Genomic DNA, 14,220 nt, shown 5'->3' with positions numbered 1-14,220 from the left:
CTTCCACCCAGGGCTATCCTTTAAAAATGTAGGTCATCTCATGCCATTCCATTCCTCAAAACTCTCTAACAGTGTCCCAGCTCACTCAAAGTAAAAGCCAAAGTCCTTTGAATGGTCAATAAGGCTCTACATTATCTGCTTCCAGCATGCTAGCCTCCTTGACATTCCTAGAACATGCCAAGCATGCTCCCATCTTTGGTATTCGCTGTTGCTGTTTTCCGTTTCTAACAACATTACTCCTCCAGTGAACATAGGTCACTGCCATACTTCCTTTAGACCTCTGTGCAAATGTCATTAAAGTCAGGGAGGCTTTCACTGATCATCTAATATAAAATAGCAACATCTCCTCCTCAGCTCATATTACAACCTGATATTTGATGTACACCTTTAAAAAAATTGTCTGAATTCCTGTACTGGAATGTAAGCTCCATATATATAAGCCCCATATGGACAAGGGGAATTTAGTTTTGTTATTCCTTTGTAGGATTATCCATGTGATATGTAAAAACAAACCACATAATATTAAGTGCTATTTATTGAACTTCTCCAATTTAAGGTATTACCAAAGGAAATTAACTCTTAATGTTAAAAAATTGTTTTCGTAATTTATCACATGATGGCAAATTGGAATAAATATCATAGAGATGGTGTTAGAATTACTAGAAGTATCATCCACAATGGACAGGGCAAAGAAGTCCCAATTTACACACAGCTATGTGATCAGAAAAAAAAAATAGGCTTTTCAATACACTGATATATATTCTTAAGATATTATATTGCAAAAACTACATGCATAGATTTAGAGAAAATGTAGAATTTCAGACGATCTTTTAAATCAATGAAAATATAGGCCCAAATGGTATTACGATATCATAAAAAAACTCCCAAGTTATTCAACTAAGTTCTCTACCACAGCAAAAAATAATGTTTTGTCTCTTAAGCTGATAGATGAGTACAAAGGTGTTTTTATATTATCTTCTATACATTTGCTGAAAGTTTTCATAGTTTCTTTTTCATTTAAATCAGACAAATATTAATGAAAGAAAGTCAAAATATTCAGTATGTGATGACAGTGAAAGAATACTAACAACAGTGAAAGAATACTATTTTAATAGACTTTCCTTATTGTGACACTGTACAAACCAGTTGTTAAAGGCCTAGGCTCTAGAGATACAAAGCCTGGGTTTAAATCTTAACACTGACACTTGCTGGGCATGCAACTTTAATATGGCGCAAATTACTTAACCTCTCTGAGCCTCAAGTTCATCTACAAAATACGAACAATACTGTTATCCTGATTGTATATGTACATTTAAAGGTCTTAAAACATTGCACAGGGGTAGTAAATGCTATATACATACTAATATATACACAGATATATATATATCTGTATATACATGGTTATATATATAGATATATATGTGTATATATATAGATATATATATCTGTGTGTATATATATAGATATATGTATCTGTGTGTACATATATAGATATATATATCTGTGTGTATATATACATAAAAAACACATATCACACATAATTTTTCATTATTTTTTAATGTATTAAAAATGCCTATATGTCATCCAATAAGACATTTGGAGATGGAGTATCAATTTCAAAAGAGAGGTCTGGCCAGGTGGGTGGCTCACACTTGTAATCCCAGCACTCTGGGAGGCCGAGGCAGGCGGATCACAAGGTCAGGAGTTTGAGACCAGCCTGGCCAACATGGCGAAACCCCGTCTTTACTAAAAATATAAAAATTAGCCAGGCATGGTGGCGGGCACCTGTAATCCCAGCTAGTCAGGAGGCTGAGGCAGGAGAATCACTTGAACCTGGGAGGCAGAGGTTGCAGTGAGCCGAGATTGTGACATTGCACTCCAGCCTGGGCAACAAGAGCAAGACTCTGTCTCAAAAAAAAAAAAGAGAGAGAAACAGAGAGGTCTGAGCTGAAAACGTAAATCTACGCATCACAGGGATCATACATACACATACACACACACACATACACACACGCACAACACATACACACAACTCCCACTCTTAGAACAGTACTTGGGAGATAATAAATACTAAATAAATGTTAAACTGTTAACTATTACTATCTTTAATAAGCATTTCAGAAGTCAATAAAATTTAAGCTTATCAAAATTAAAGTTAACACTTAAATGCATATAGTAGGAACTCAATAAAGGTTTCAGGAACAAACATAATTCTTGCTAGTTACATTTTTTAAATTGCTGTTATAAAAAGTAAACAGAAATTGAAAAAATATAAGAACTTATGTTTTTCAGCTTCTACTCCAAATATTACTAAATTTAGTAGGTAAAAGTAACAAAATGATCACTAATAATTATGACCATAGTAAGATTATTATATTGGCCTTGAAAACACTTTCAAATATATTTATTCATAGTTAACTTAGAATCAACCTCAATATAAATACATACATTTCATAAGCCTGTGAGCCATAGGAAAAAACCTTGGGTGGATTATAATCATCAATTATGTTTTTCAGGTTCCTCAGGCTTAAATGTCCCTGCCCAAAATAGTCAATAGTATGTCCCCAGGATTTGTATCTTATCCTCAAAAGGTGTGGCTAACTATCAGGGCAGGACCTTGGAGAAAGGGGATATTAGCCAAGTCATTCCCAGTCTAAACAAAATTGAAAAAGTATGCATGCCAGGTGGGTGTTCAAAATGAACTTTAAAAATCTGCTACCTTTAACATGGACTAAATATACATGTATAAAACAATCCAGTGATTTTCTGCCTAAAAGTCTTTTATTTCCACTGACATTATATCTAGACCTACTTACTATTTTTCCACTGCTATCTCTTACCTGCAGCAGAATCCACTAAAGCACATGATTCCATTCAGAAGAATAAGCGTTGGGAGGAGTAATTTTAAAAGCCTAAAAAAACCCCAACGAACACAGATAGAGGACATTTCCCCTCACAGGATGGGAGAGAGGTTGGTCTTCTGCCTTAAATTCAGGTGTACATATCTCAGTGTATCAGTTTGCAGGGACAAAAGCAGTTTGGCCTCCCAAACAAAAAAAAAAGAGTTTTCCCCCTCCTTCTGGAGGCATGCTCCTAGTATAGGAAAAACAAGTGGCTACGCATCCACTGGCCAGCTGAATCAGCTCAAGCAATTATGGGAGTGACCTATAATTATACTCATAAATATCAGATTTTAATGTCAAAAAAGAATATTGTATCTGCTAGACTGTTTCAGCTCCACAATTCCAAGTATATATGCCCCTTGTTGCCTCTCCCCCAGTATGATTTTCCCTAGGACAGGTAACCTTTTTCAACAAAAAGTGGTTCCGAATATTTTAGGTTTATGAAGACCAGACTTTTCAAAATGTCTGATAATTTAAGTAACAGGTTTATAGTATGTTATTCATCTGTGCTTTTCAAGAGTGCCATTTACAATTTCTTTACTTTCAAGGGGAAGAAAAATATGCATCACAAAGCTTAAGCAAGAATTGGTGGTTTTTCTAATGGCCACTGACACAGGCCATTTTCTGAAAGTTTTCCTGAAAGTACGGAGTACTGGCAATGTTCCATTTAAGAGATTTTTTTTTTTGTTGCAGTTTTCATGATTCAATTTGACAAATAATGTTCTTCTATTTGTATATTATATATGAATATACATATATAAAATATATATTCATTAAAAAGTATATATTTTTTATTTCCTCTAATGTAAAAAAATTAGCATCTTGAAAGACACCATCTTCAGTGTATAGGTAACTGAGGGCTTTCGTTAATGGTCAATTATTTAAAAGTCTCACATAATTTATATAATCTACACTAAAATGTATTGTTAGAACTAGGCTATAGCATATGTTCTGGGTATTTTATATATAGAAAAGAAAAAATTCTGGATAAGTGAAACTATTAATCCTCAAGGATATAAAACAAAAAGGCTTTTTCAAATGTACTTAGAAAAAAAAAATCACACAGGAAAGTTAAGATTTTGTAAAACTACTTTAATAAAACATTTGAATAAATTTGTGTTAAACTCAGTAAGTTTCATATTCCTATGAGTTGTTTCCCTAACGTCCTAAAAATTACCTTTTTATACATAAAACAGAGCATTTAGTAAAATAAATAATACACCAGCACATCAAACTTACAGAAACTCTGGCATCCATTTACCATACAACTACAATAAATTGTAATTTCATCCAAATACCACATCATATATGAAATAATCATTGAACTTCACCACATTTTAAAAAATTTCAAAGATAACCTGGCAAAAATGGTTTATTTAAACATAGTATAATCTTATTTTAAGAAAACATAAATTCATAGTAATAAGAGCAAATCACACATAAATGTTTGAACTGAGCATTAGAATTCACAAATTAATATCTTCAGCTCATTTGAATTAATCAAATACTAAATACTATATTGAGCAAGAGATAACAATATCATTATAATAAGCTAAATCCAAACACGGAAAATAAGTCTAACAAAAACAAGCAAGACTTTTTTTTTTTTTTTTTTTGTCTTTTCGCTGGCTCCCTGACTGCAACTAGTTTTTCTTTTGGAAAAAGAAGCTCCAACACAATTAAATAATAAATTTCTACATTTTCTGTAGTTTTTCTTCCCCGAAAATCATCATGTTTCCATTAGCTTGCTAGTAAATCCTACAGAGTTGTCAATTTATCCATCACCATCTCTCTCTGAGCTTCAAGTACAGAAAATCCGAAAAGTTCAAAGTAGTTAGAAAAGCAGCGAGTTGACAAAGAATGCCACTTGAGATTTTTTTTTTTAGTCCTACTTCCTAAAAAGTCAACAGGTCAAAATTACTCACAGCTGGATGCAAGGGTCTTCGAAAGATGAAAGGATGTTTTCCCTGCCTCAATCAGCAGACTTAAAATGCTCCCGATCCACAGTGGGATAGATGTGGCCCTCAACGGTCAGATAATCAATCGCTTCCTTGATGGCCTTGACGCTAAGGTCGCAGAGCTGAGCCCGGAGCTCATGGATGCTCTTCCCTTCCTGATGAGGACACTCATGAATCAAACGCAGCACTTCGTCCTGGATGAAATTGCGGTGACTCTCATCGTTATCCCCAGCATCATTCACTTCTGATGGAGACACAGGCACACTTTCTACAGTGGTATCACGACGGGCTTTATCCAGCATCATGTGTGCATTGACCGTTTCCAGAATATGCACAGTGAACTCGTTCATGTCCTCTAGGACATGAATTTTCAATACCTCAAGGCTCTTTGTTCCCGTGGGACATTTGAGGATACCAAACACTTTGACATATACTCCGACTGACAATGGAGTCACCTGCTTGACTTTCTCTCTACCAAACCACTGTCGGGCCTCGATTGGTTTCGCGGTCATATCATCAATTTTGTAACAAATGTGATTTGAAGCCTTCTCTGCCCCTCTGATTACCCCCACGATGGAGACCTGGGAAACTATAATTCCCCTAACCTTGAACACAGGGTCAAACACAGTAGAGCTGAGAAGCTGGTTCACATTACACGGTACAACGTCCTGAATTCGGACCTTAGGTCTTTGGGTCTTCATAGCAGGAGTTGCATCTCTCTCACACTGTTGGTCACTGCCTCCACTCGCTCCATCAGCAGCAGAAATGCTGCCATAGCTCCCAAACCCACTCTTACTCATCTTCAAGACAGCTCGGGCTGAAGAGAAGGTGGGCTTTGGCTCGTCTGGGGCTCCACGGACGGCTTTGAGTTCTCCACAGAAGGCTTCGAGCTCTCCACAGAAGGCTTCGAGCTGTCCGAAAGGCTACGATTGAATGCTGGGAGGCTGAGGACGTGACAAGCGTCACGCTACCTGTGGACCAATCAACTACCAGAATGCATCTGCTTCCAGCCAGTCAGGGTCGGCCACCTTCTCACCTGATCGCATAATCCTTCCCTGTGTGTCAGTGGTTGCTACATTCTAAAAGTCCCACTCGAGGGGAGCCCTGTTGCTTAGCTGGTCAAAGCGCCTATCTAGTAAAAGTCCCACGTGTAATTTCAAGCAAGCCTTTCCCAACATCTCTATAAAAATGCATTTTTACTAGCCCCCCTCTTTATTTCTTAATGCTGCAACTTCTACAATTACTTTTAAAAGACTCATTTATTCATTCATTCAAACAACAATGCAACAGAAATTTTAGGAGCACAAAGTGCTTGGCAAAACGGTAGAGTGCTGTACGTTACGTGCAGGGGGGAAAAATGCACCACCGTAGTTACTGTTCTCAAGAACTCACGTCCCCTGTTCATTCAAACCATTAAAACTAGGAGCATCAGGCCGGGCGCAGTGGCTCACGCCTGTAATCCCAGAACTTTGGGAGGCTGAGGCAGGTTGATTACTTGAGGTCAGGAGTTCGAGACTAGCCTGCCAACGTGGTGAAACCCCGTCTCTACTAAAAATACTAAAATTAGCCAGGCGTGGTGGTGCATGCTTGTAATCCCAGCTACTCGGGAGGCTGAGGCAGGAGAATCGCTTGAACCCAGGAGGCAGAGGTTGCAGTGAACCGAGACAGCACCACTGCACTCCAGCCTCGGTGACAAGAACAAAACTCCGTCTCAAAAAAAAAACAAAAAACAAAAAACAAAAACCTAGGAGCATTTTGGAAGAAATGGCAAGACAATCGTCTTTCAATGATTATCATACTCTAAGATAAGTCACATCTTAACACTGGCTTTTAAAAAATTTTTTGTTGTTTTAAAATTGTAATTTTCTGGGCATTTTGCCAAGTACACTATAAATAAGTAATTAATATATTTCAATTTATACATAAATCCAAACTGAATGACTGAGCTCTAAATTATTTTCAAGGCTCTGTGGACAGGACAGAAAAGTACAAGACTTAGACCTATTATATATTAGGAAAAACATGGATAAAATCACAGTAAGTTTTTTATATACTCTTATGGAGTAAATTCTGAACTTAAGATTCTAGTAGTTACATAAATAGATCCCGGATTTTTGTTTTTTTTTGTTTTTGTTTTTTTTTTTTTTGGAGACAGGGTCTCGCTCTGTCTCCCAGGTTGGAGTGCAGTGGCGGGATATGGGCTCACTGCAACCTCCACCTCCCGGGCTGAGGTGATCCTCCCACCTCAGCCTCGTGAATACCTGGGACCACAGGCGCACATCACCACATCTGGCTGACTTTTTTGTATTTTTGGTAGAGACGGGGTTTCACCATGTTGGCCAGGCTGGTCTCGAACTCCTGGACTCAAGCGATCCACTTGCCTCAGCCCCCTGAAGTGCAGCCCCCACGCCCGGCCAAGAATGTTTTGATATTTTATTGAAATTTTATTTTTCTTTATAAAACATTTTATTTTGGGTGTTATTGATTTAAAGGCTTAATAAAGGAACCACAGTTACTGGAATCCACCATTGGCAAGTAACCTCCTAACAATCCTTTGTAGTTAGTTAATAGCCTAAATTAGTAGAGTTTTGAGAAGTTTATTAATGCTCTCACTTCTTTTACTGGTTAAAATAATTCACTTTTTGCTATCTCAAAATTACAGAAATATGTGAAGAGTATATCTAAAACTTATAGAAGAACATAAAGTTATATATACCTTTCAAGTTTTAAAAGAATAAAATCGGCCGGGCGCGGTGGCTCACGCCTGTAATCCCAGCACTTTAGAAGACCAAGGCAGGTGGATCACGAGATCAAGAGTTCGAGACCAGCCTGGCCAATATGGTGAAACCCCTTCCCTACTGAAAATACAAACATCAGCCAGGCATGATGGTTCACGCCTGTAGTCCCAGCTACTCAGGAGGCTGAGGTAGAAGAATTGCTTGAACCTGGGAGGCAGAGGTTGCAGTGAGCCAAGATCGTGCCACTGCACTCCAGCCTGGGCAACAGAGCAAGACTCCGTCTCACAAAAAAAAAAAAAAAGAATAAAATCATGGAGCAAATATACTTAATTTGCTTTATAAATAAATATATAATAATTATCTGATCCCACAAATAGATTTCCATGTAAATGTGGATATTTAACTTCTGGCTCTATGTTAACATTTGTATTCTTAAAATTGTACATTACTAGAGATCCAACTAACTAAATATATTTTTAAAAGTTTACGACTTCACAATCAGATGCTGCTGTTTTATTAACATCAGATTTTTAGTCAGGAAATCTTGAGGTTTAAATAACAAAACTTATTATATTCCCAAACAATTATATGCACTACAAATTGTATGAATCATACCGAAATGATAAGAACGACTTACCTGACCGGATTGCTGGTCAAAGAAACCCTGAGGGATTCTAGGCAATTAAGAAGTTTCTCATCTGATATACCCGATCGTAATTCATGAACATATTCTTGTGAAGACAGGGTGCATTCATGTTTGCTGTTTTTCAGCCCACCCTATAAAATAAACAAAGAGACCATTTTAGACAATGTTTCAAAAAAATTTTAAGTAAAATAATGCATAGAATATTTATTTTGTTATATAAAAATGTGTGCAGAGTGCTACACACTTAAAAATTCTTGAACACAGAATTGATATGGTAAAATTGTGCTGTATATATCTCAACATTTTCCTCAACCTCATTTAAAAAAAAAATTACAGTGCTGGTGCTCATGACCTGAATAGAACATGAACTTGAATTACATAAAGTGTCATTGACAGGGGTGCTTAAATTTACAATTCAGGCATTAGAATTAATATTAGCTAGTCCTCCTTAACCCAGAGGATAAGCATTCAAAAATCATCTTATTAATTTTCCTAGTTAAGATATGTATATTCAATTCCACAAAATCCAGCAAATAAAATTTAATATATACCATTATACATAACCCAAATCTATTGAAAGATATCAGAGTATCAGCCTTTCTAAAAAAAAATAAGTGAAAACAGTTATTAAAATGTAAAACAATATAGTCTCCAATTAGCATGTTAATTAATCAAATCAGTTGAAAGCATTCACCAGTTCCCAATTATTCCTTTCTGGTACTCTCAGGTTGTAGATTAATCTTAAAAAGTCATTAAATACATTTATCTGATAGTGACTAGTTTTTAACTTAACTTTCAATATAGATGGAGTTGTTTCTAGAACTCATCTCATCACAGCTCCTTAACTTCATCATCTTGCTATAACTATATAAGTAGTTCAGGGAAAAGGCTGGGAGGAAAACATTGTCAACACATTCACTATACTAACAACTGATAGTTTCACATTCTAGACGTACCTAATCATAATTGCCCCTTTCCTATACTGTAAATGTATATCCCTGAATTAAGACTCCAAGCTTGAGTCCCATTTTACAGGTTCATAAAAATTACACTCAGTTTCTGCTAAGCATCTAAGGATACTTACTATAAAATAACATCATAAGGATATACTATCATAGGAAATATAATATTATAAGGAGATCATAAGGAAAGGAATTTTTCCCCATTGGGTAGAGGTATTACCATTAGAGGATATGACATTTAAAAAAAATGTTAATAATGAGAAATGAGTTCCCTATGATTTCACACTATTTGGGTTTTTATTGAGAATGCCTCCTCCATGTAGAAAGTGTTAATCATTCTTAATTTCTGAATTTCAAAAATCCCATTAGATGCTAAATTTTTAAAGTCTGATAAAGGCTTATAACATATAGGGGAACTCTATTCCCTTAGCGCTGTGGCAATATTATAATTATTATAGCACTTAAAATATTGTGGTAGAGGTCATTATTTGTGTCTGTCTCACTTCTACATTGGGAACTCCATCTATGCCACATAACTAACACAGGTCATGAATTTACTGAGCCTCAATAAAAGTGTGTTATTATTGAACTTCTCCATAATAACTGCAGAACAAGGAATACGATTTCATACTTTGAGCTCCCATATTTTGTATAATGGCCACTGACTTGGTATTTCTTGCTTCGTTATGAGACACAGTAGACGTTAAAAATATACTGGATGGGCCGGGGACGGTGGCTCATGCCTAGAATCCCAGCACTTTGGGAGGCTGAGGCGGGTGGAACACTTGAGGTCAGGGGTTCGAAATCAGCCTGGCCAATGTGGTGAAACTCCATCTCTACTAAAAATACAAAAATTAGCTGGCATGGAGGCACATGCCTGTAATCCCAGCAACTCGGGAGGCTAAGACACGAGAATAGCTTGAACCTGGGAGGTGGAGGTTGCAGTGAGCTGAGATCCCGCCACAGCACTCCAGCCTGAGCCACAGAGCAAGACTCCGTCTCCTCCACAAATAAAAAAGTATACTGGATGAATCATCATCACCTAAATGGCACAGTAAGTAAAACCATCACCGAGAGATCATGTCCATATTCCTGTAACTTCCTTATCCATCTATTATTTCACAAGGAATAATAGCAAGTAAATATTTAAAGCATAATTTTGCAAATTCAAAATTATAGTTTTATTTTTGCTCGGCCAACTCACTTTCTACAACAACACAAAGTTCATCAGTAACAAGGGATCTATTTACTACATGTGCCAGTCTGAAAACTACTAGTAAAAGGAATTAAAATTTTCAAGTCTGTAGTCACATACCACTTTCATATAATCCTCAAAGTTATTTTTAAATTAATATATAAAAAGGCACCACTAATCTTCCCCTAGAGGATTGTACATGGAATTTAACCCTGTTGCGTGACCTTTGTATTTTGCAGTTTTCTCTGCCTTGAAGGCCCTTATCCCAACCTCTCCATTGCTGGCTCCCATCATTTTAATCTCAGCTCCATAGTCTTCTCCCCACCCCACATTCTAGTTATCATCGCAACACCATTTTAAATATCATTTACAGTATTACCTCTATGAAAATTTATTTTTGTAATTTAGTTGTTTACTGTCTTCTGCGCTAAAACATAAGCTCTTATGACAGGATTCTTGCCTGCCTTGTTCACCACTATATCCTCAGATCTTAAGACAGTGCTTAAGTAAGCATTCACTACATATTTCCTGAATGAATGAATGGATGGATGGTTGGGTGGATGGATGGATAGAGAATAAACAAAAGGGTAGATGAGTGATGAGTTTCAACATGCTGAAGATTCTAAGCTTAGTTTTGCTTCAGAATATTATAGTTCTGAGACTTTCAGTTATAATATATTCAGAGATGCTGAATATAGAACAGGTAAACTGAGACACTATGGCATGCTGAGGACAGCTCAGAGGTATTTTATATTGGGCATCTCATGGACACAGAATAATCTACTGAGAAAATGTTGGTTCCCTTTTTCTAATTGATTCCCTACAGGATTAGTCTAATTGGGACATATGGTTACGGCCGAGGTACTCCTTGTGGACAAGTGAGCCAGCCCATCACTTTGTGGCTCACTCCCCACCCAAGTCTTAGAAACAAGCTTAAATTATAAAATTTAGGATCCTCTCTGGTTATAAGGAATGGAAGCAAACAATCTACTAGAGCATGACAGAGAATATATAACTTTATAGAACAGATGCTTTTTACCAAGCTTAGAAGGACTTTGAGATTTTAACATAAGTTCATATTTGAAAATTATGAAAATATGATAGCAAGCTAAGGCTGGACTGGCCCTTAAAGATCAGTCCTTCTAATATCCTCATTACAAAAATGAGGAATCCAAGTAATTGCCTAAGTTCACATAATCAGTAAGAGTATGAGACTAAAACAAATATTCTGGTCCTTGGATAGCTCCTGTCTCTATTATATACTACTTTTGCTCAATATTGAATAAAACGTTAAAGCAACAAGTATTTAATTCTGAAATCTCTATTACAAAATGTCAAGGTGTCAAAGTACTTTCAGTATAATCAATATGGTGCAAGATAATATTTTAAAAATCACCTAAAAACAAAATGGTGCAATACATTAATTCTCATAATACTTAATAGGGCTGTAATACAAGAATGGCTTATTAACATCCTGTTCTGATACTGAACAAAGGAAACAACTAGATAATGGATGGGTAATAATGGAAATTTTAATTAGCTGCTCTGTATGAGATTAATGAAAATTACCACTGTGCCCATTTGATCTTTAAAAAATAATGCAGACAAAGTTAGCAATTAGCATACATCATGCTATTCCAAACCTAGGTGAACAAAGAGCTTTCCTAATTTGAAGCCATTCCTTAATTTGAAAATCATTAGGATGGAGATACTAGTCAATGTGACTGGGCTTGTATTATTTTAAGACAGTACACAAATAATCAAAAGGTAGTTTGGGCCAGTTTAATAGTCACAGATTCCCCTTGCTCTGATATGAAATGTTAAAATCAACAGCAGAGAAGCAATATTCTAAGAAAGAACACTTCTAGTTTGCAGTGGAGATAATCACTTCTGAGTTTAGATGGACTTAGTCTGAGCATGGTCTGTCATTTTTTAATGTAAAAACAGACTTACTTACAACTTGAGAAAAGGCTTTATGGTTCTTAGCTGTAAAGGTATCTTGCTGCAGACACTCGACAGAACTATTGATTGTACACAGGTCTTTTCAGCTACAGCATGCACATAGATAGCAATTAGTATCAGGGATGTCATCTTCAAATAGGATGGGCAATATTTTCATGGAAACAGTAATTTTGTTAGTGTTATTGACCATGATTTACAAACCCTAATGAAGTCCATTTCTTTGGCTATTTTAATCAAATAAGTTTCTTATCTATCATCATGTTCTCTGAAAATATAATGCTATAGATTAACATATTTGGGATTATATCTACAAAGGTTCATACTGTTGTTCTTGGAGAGGCTCCTATAACTTTCAAACATAAGAAATCAAAATGCCATTTTCATCACCATCAGTTCCTTGAGTTCAAGGAGGAAAGGGAAACACAAAATAAGTGCCCTATCCAAGTGAATCTATTTATTTATTCTGATAGCGGTATATTTGGTTTGAACAGAGAATGCTATATATTGCAGAACCTTTAGATGGCTTCTCTCCAATTATGTAAGAAAGCCATCTCTTACTGGGAGAGTAATACAGTTATGTAATTTATGTATCAAAAAATATAAAATATATATTAAAATCAATTTATACTAAAACTTAAAATAATTTAATATGCAATTTGCATTGAAAAATTTTTTTATTATTATACTTTAAGTTCTAGGGTAAATGTACATAACGTGCAGGTTTGTTACATATGTATACATGTGCCATGTTGGTGTGCTGCACCCATTAACTCATCATTTATATTAGATATATCTCCTAATGCTATCCCTCCCCCCTCCCCAAACCCCACAACAGGCCCCGGTGTGTGATGTTGCCCTTCCTGTGTCCATGTGTTCTCATTGTTCAATTCCCACCTATGAGTGAGAACATGCGATGTTTGGTTTTTTGTTCTTGCCACAGTTTGCTGAGAATGATGGCTTCCAGCTTCATCCATGTCCCTACAAAGGACATGAACACATCCTTTTTTATGGCTGCATAGTATTCCATTGTGTATATGTGCGACATTTCCTTAATCCAGTCTATGATTGTTGGACATGTGGGTTGGTTCCAGGTCTTTGCTATTGTGAATAGTGCCGCAATAAACATACATGTGCATGTGTCTTTATAGTAGCATGATTTATAATCCTTTGGGTATATACCCAGTAATGGGATGGCTGGGTCAAATGGTATTTCTAGTTCTAGATCCCTGAGGAATCACCACACTGTCTTCCACAGTGGTTGAACCAGTTTACAGTCCCACCAACAGTGTAAAAGTGTTCCTATTTCTCCACATCCTCTCCAGCACCTGTTGTTTCCTGACTTTTTAATGATTGCCATTCTAACTGGTGTGAGATGGTATCTCATTGTGGTTTTGATTTGCATTTCTCTGATGGCCAGTGATGATGAGCATTTTTTCATGTGTCTGTTGGCTGCATAAATGTCTTCTTTTGAGAAGTGTCTGTTCATATCCTTTGCCCACTTGTTGATGGAGTTGTTTTTTTCTTGTAAATTTGTTTGAGTTCTTTGTAGATTCTGGATATTAGCCCTTTGTCAGATGAGCAGATTGCAAAAATTTTCTCCCATTCTGTAGGTTGCCTGTTCACTCTGATGGTAGTTTCTTTTGCTGTGCAGAAGCTCTTTAGTTTAATTAGATCCCATTTGTCAATTTTGGCTTTTGTTGCCATTGCTTTTGGTGTTTTAGACATGAAGTCCTTGCCCAAGCCTATGTCCTGAATGGTATTGCCTAGGTTTTCTTCTAGGGTTTTATGGTTTTAGGTCTAACCTTTAAGTCTTTTTTTAATTTATTTTTTTTAACCACACAAAAAAATGTAGGGTA

The 14,220-nt window shown here is 36.2% G+C and overlaps 2 protein-coding genes across 8 annotated transcripts in view; both read right to left on the bottom strand.

Annotated features, from left to right (window-relative positions):
- Positions 1 to 14,220, bottom strand: part of DIAPH2 (diaphanous related formin 2) — a 921,502-nt gene that overhangs the window by 717,112 nt on the left and 190,170 nt on the right. For all 7 annotated transcript variants that reach the window (XM_055106523.2, XM_055106524.2, XM_055106527.2 and 4 more), the window contains one exon: positions 8,237 to 8,376. In XM_055106523.2, coding sequence (XP_054962498.1) covers positions 8,237 to 8,376 — 140 coding nt within the window. The remainder of the gene's footprint in view (positions 1 to 8,236; positions 8,377 to 14,220) is intronic.
- On the bottom strand, positions 4,028 to 7,256 carry RPA4 (replication protein A4). Its single transcript, XM_003810382.4, has one exon. The coding sequence runs from the start codon at positions 5,659 to 5,661 to the stop codon at positions 4,876 to 4,878; it is 786 nt and encodes a 261-aa protein (XP_003810430.1). The 5' UTR covers positions 5,662 to 7,256; the 3' UTR covers positions 4,028 to 4,875.

The sequence above is a fragment of the Pan paniscus genome, chromosome X, assembly GCF_029289425.2.
Source record: "Pan paniscus chromosome X, NHGRI_mPanPan1-v2.0_pri, whole genome shotgun sequence".
Taxonomy (NCBI): domain Eukaryota; kingdom Metazoa; phylum Chordata; class Mammalia; order Primates; family Hominidae; genus Pan; species Pan paniscus.
This window is presented reverse-complemented; position numbering and strand designations above follow the sequence as displayed.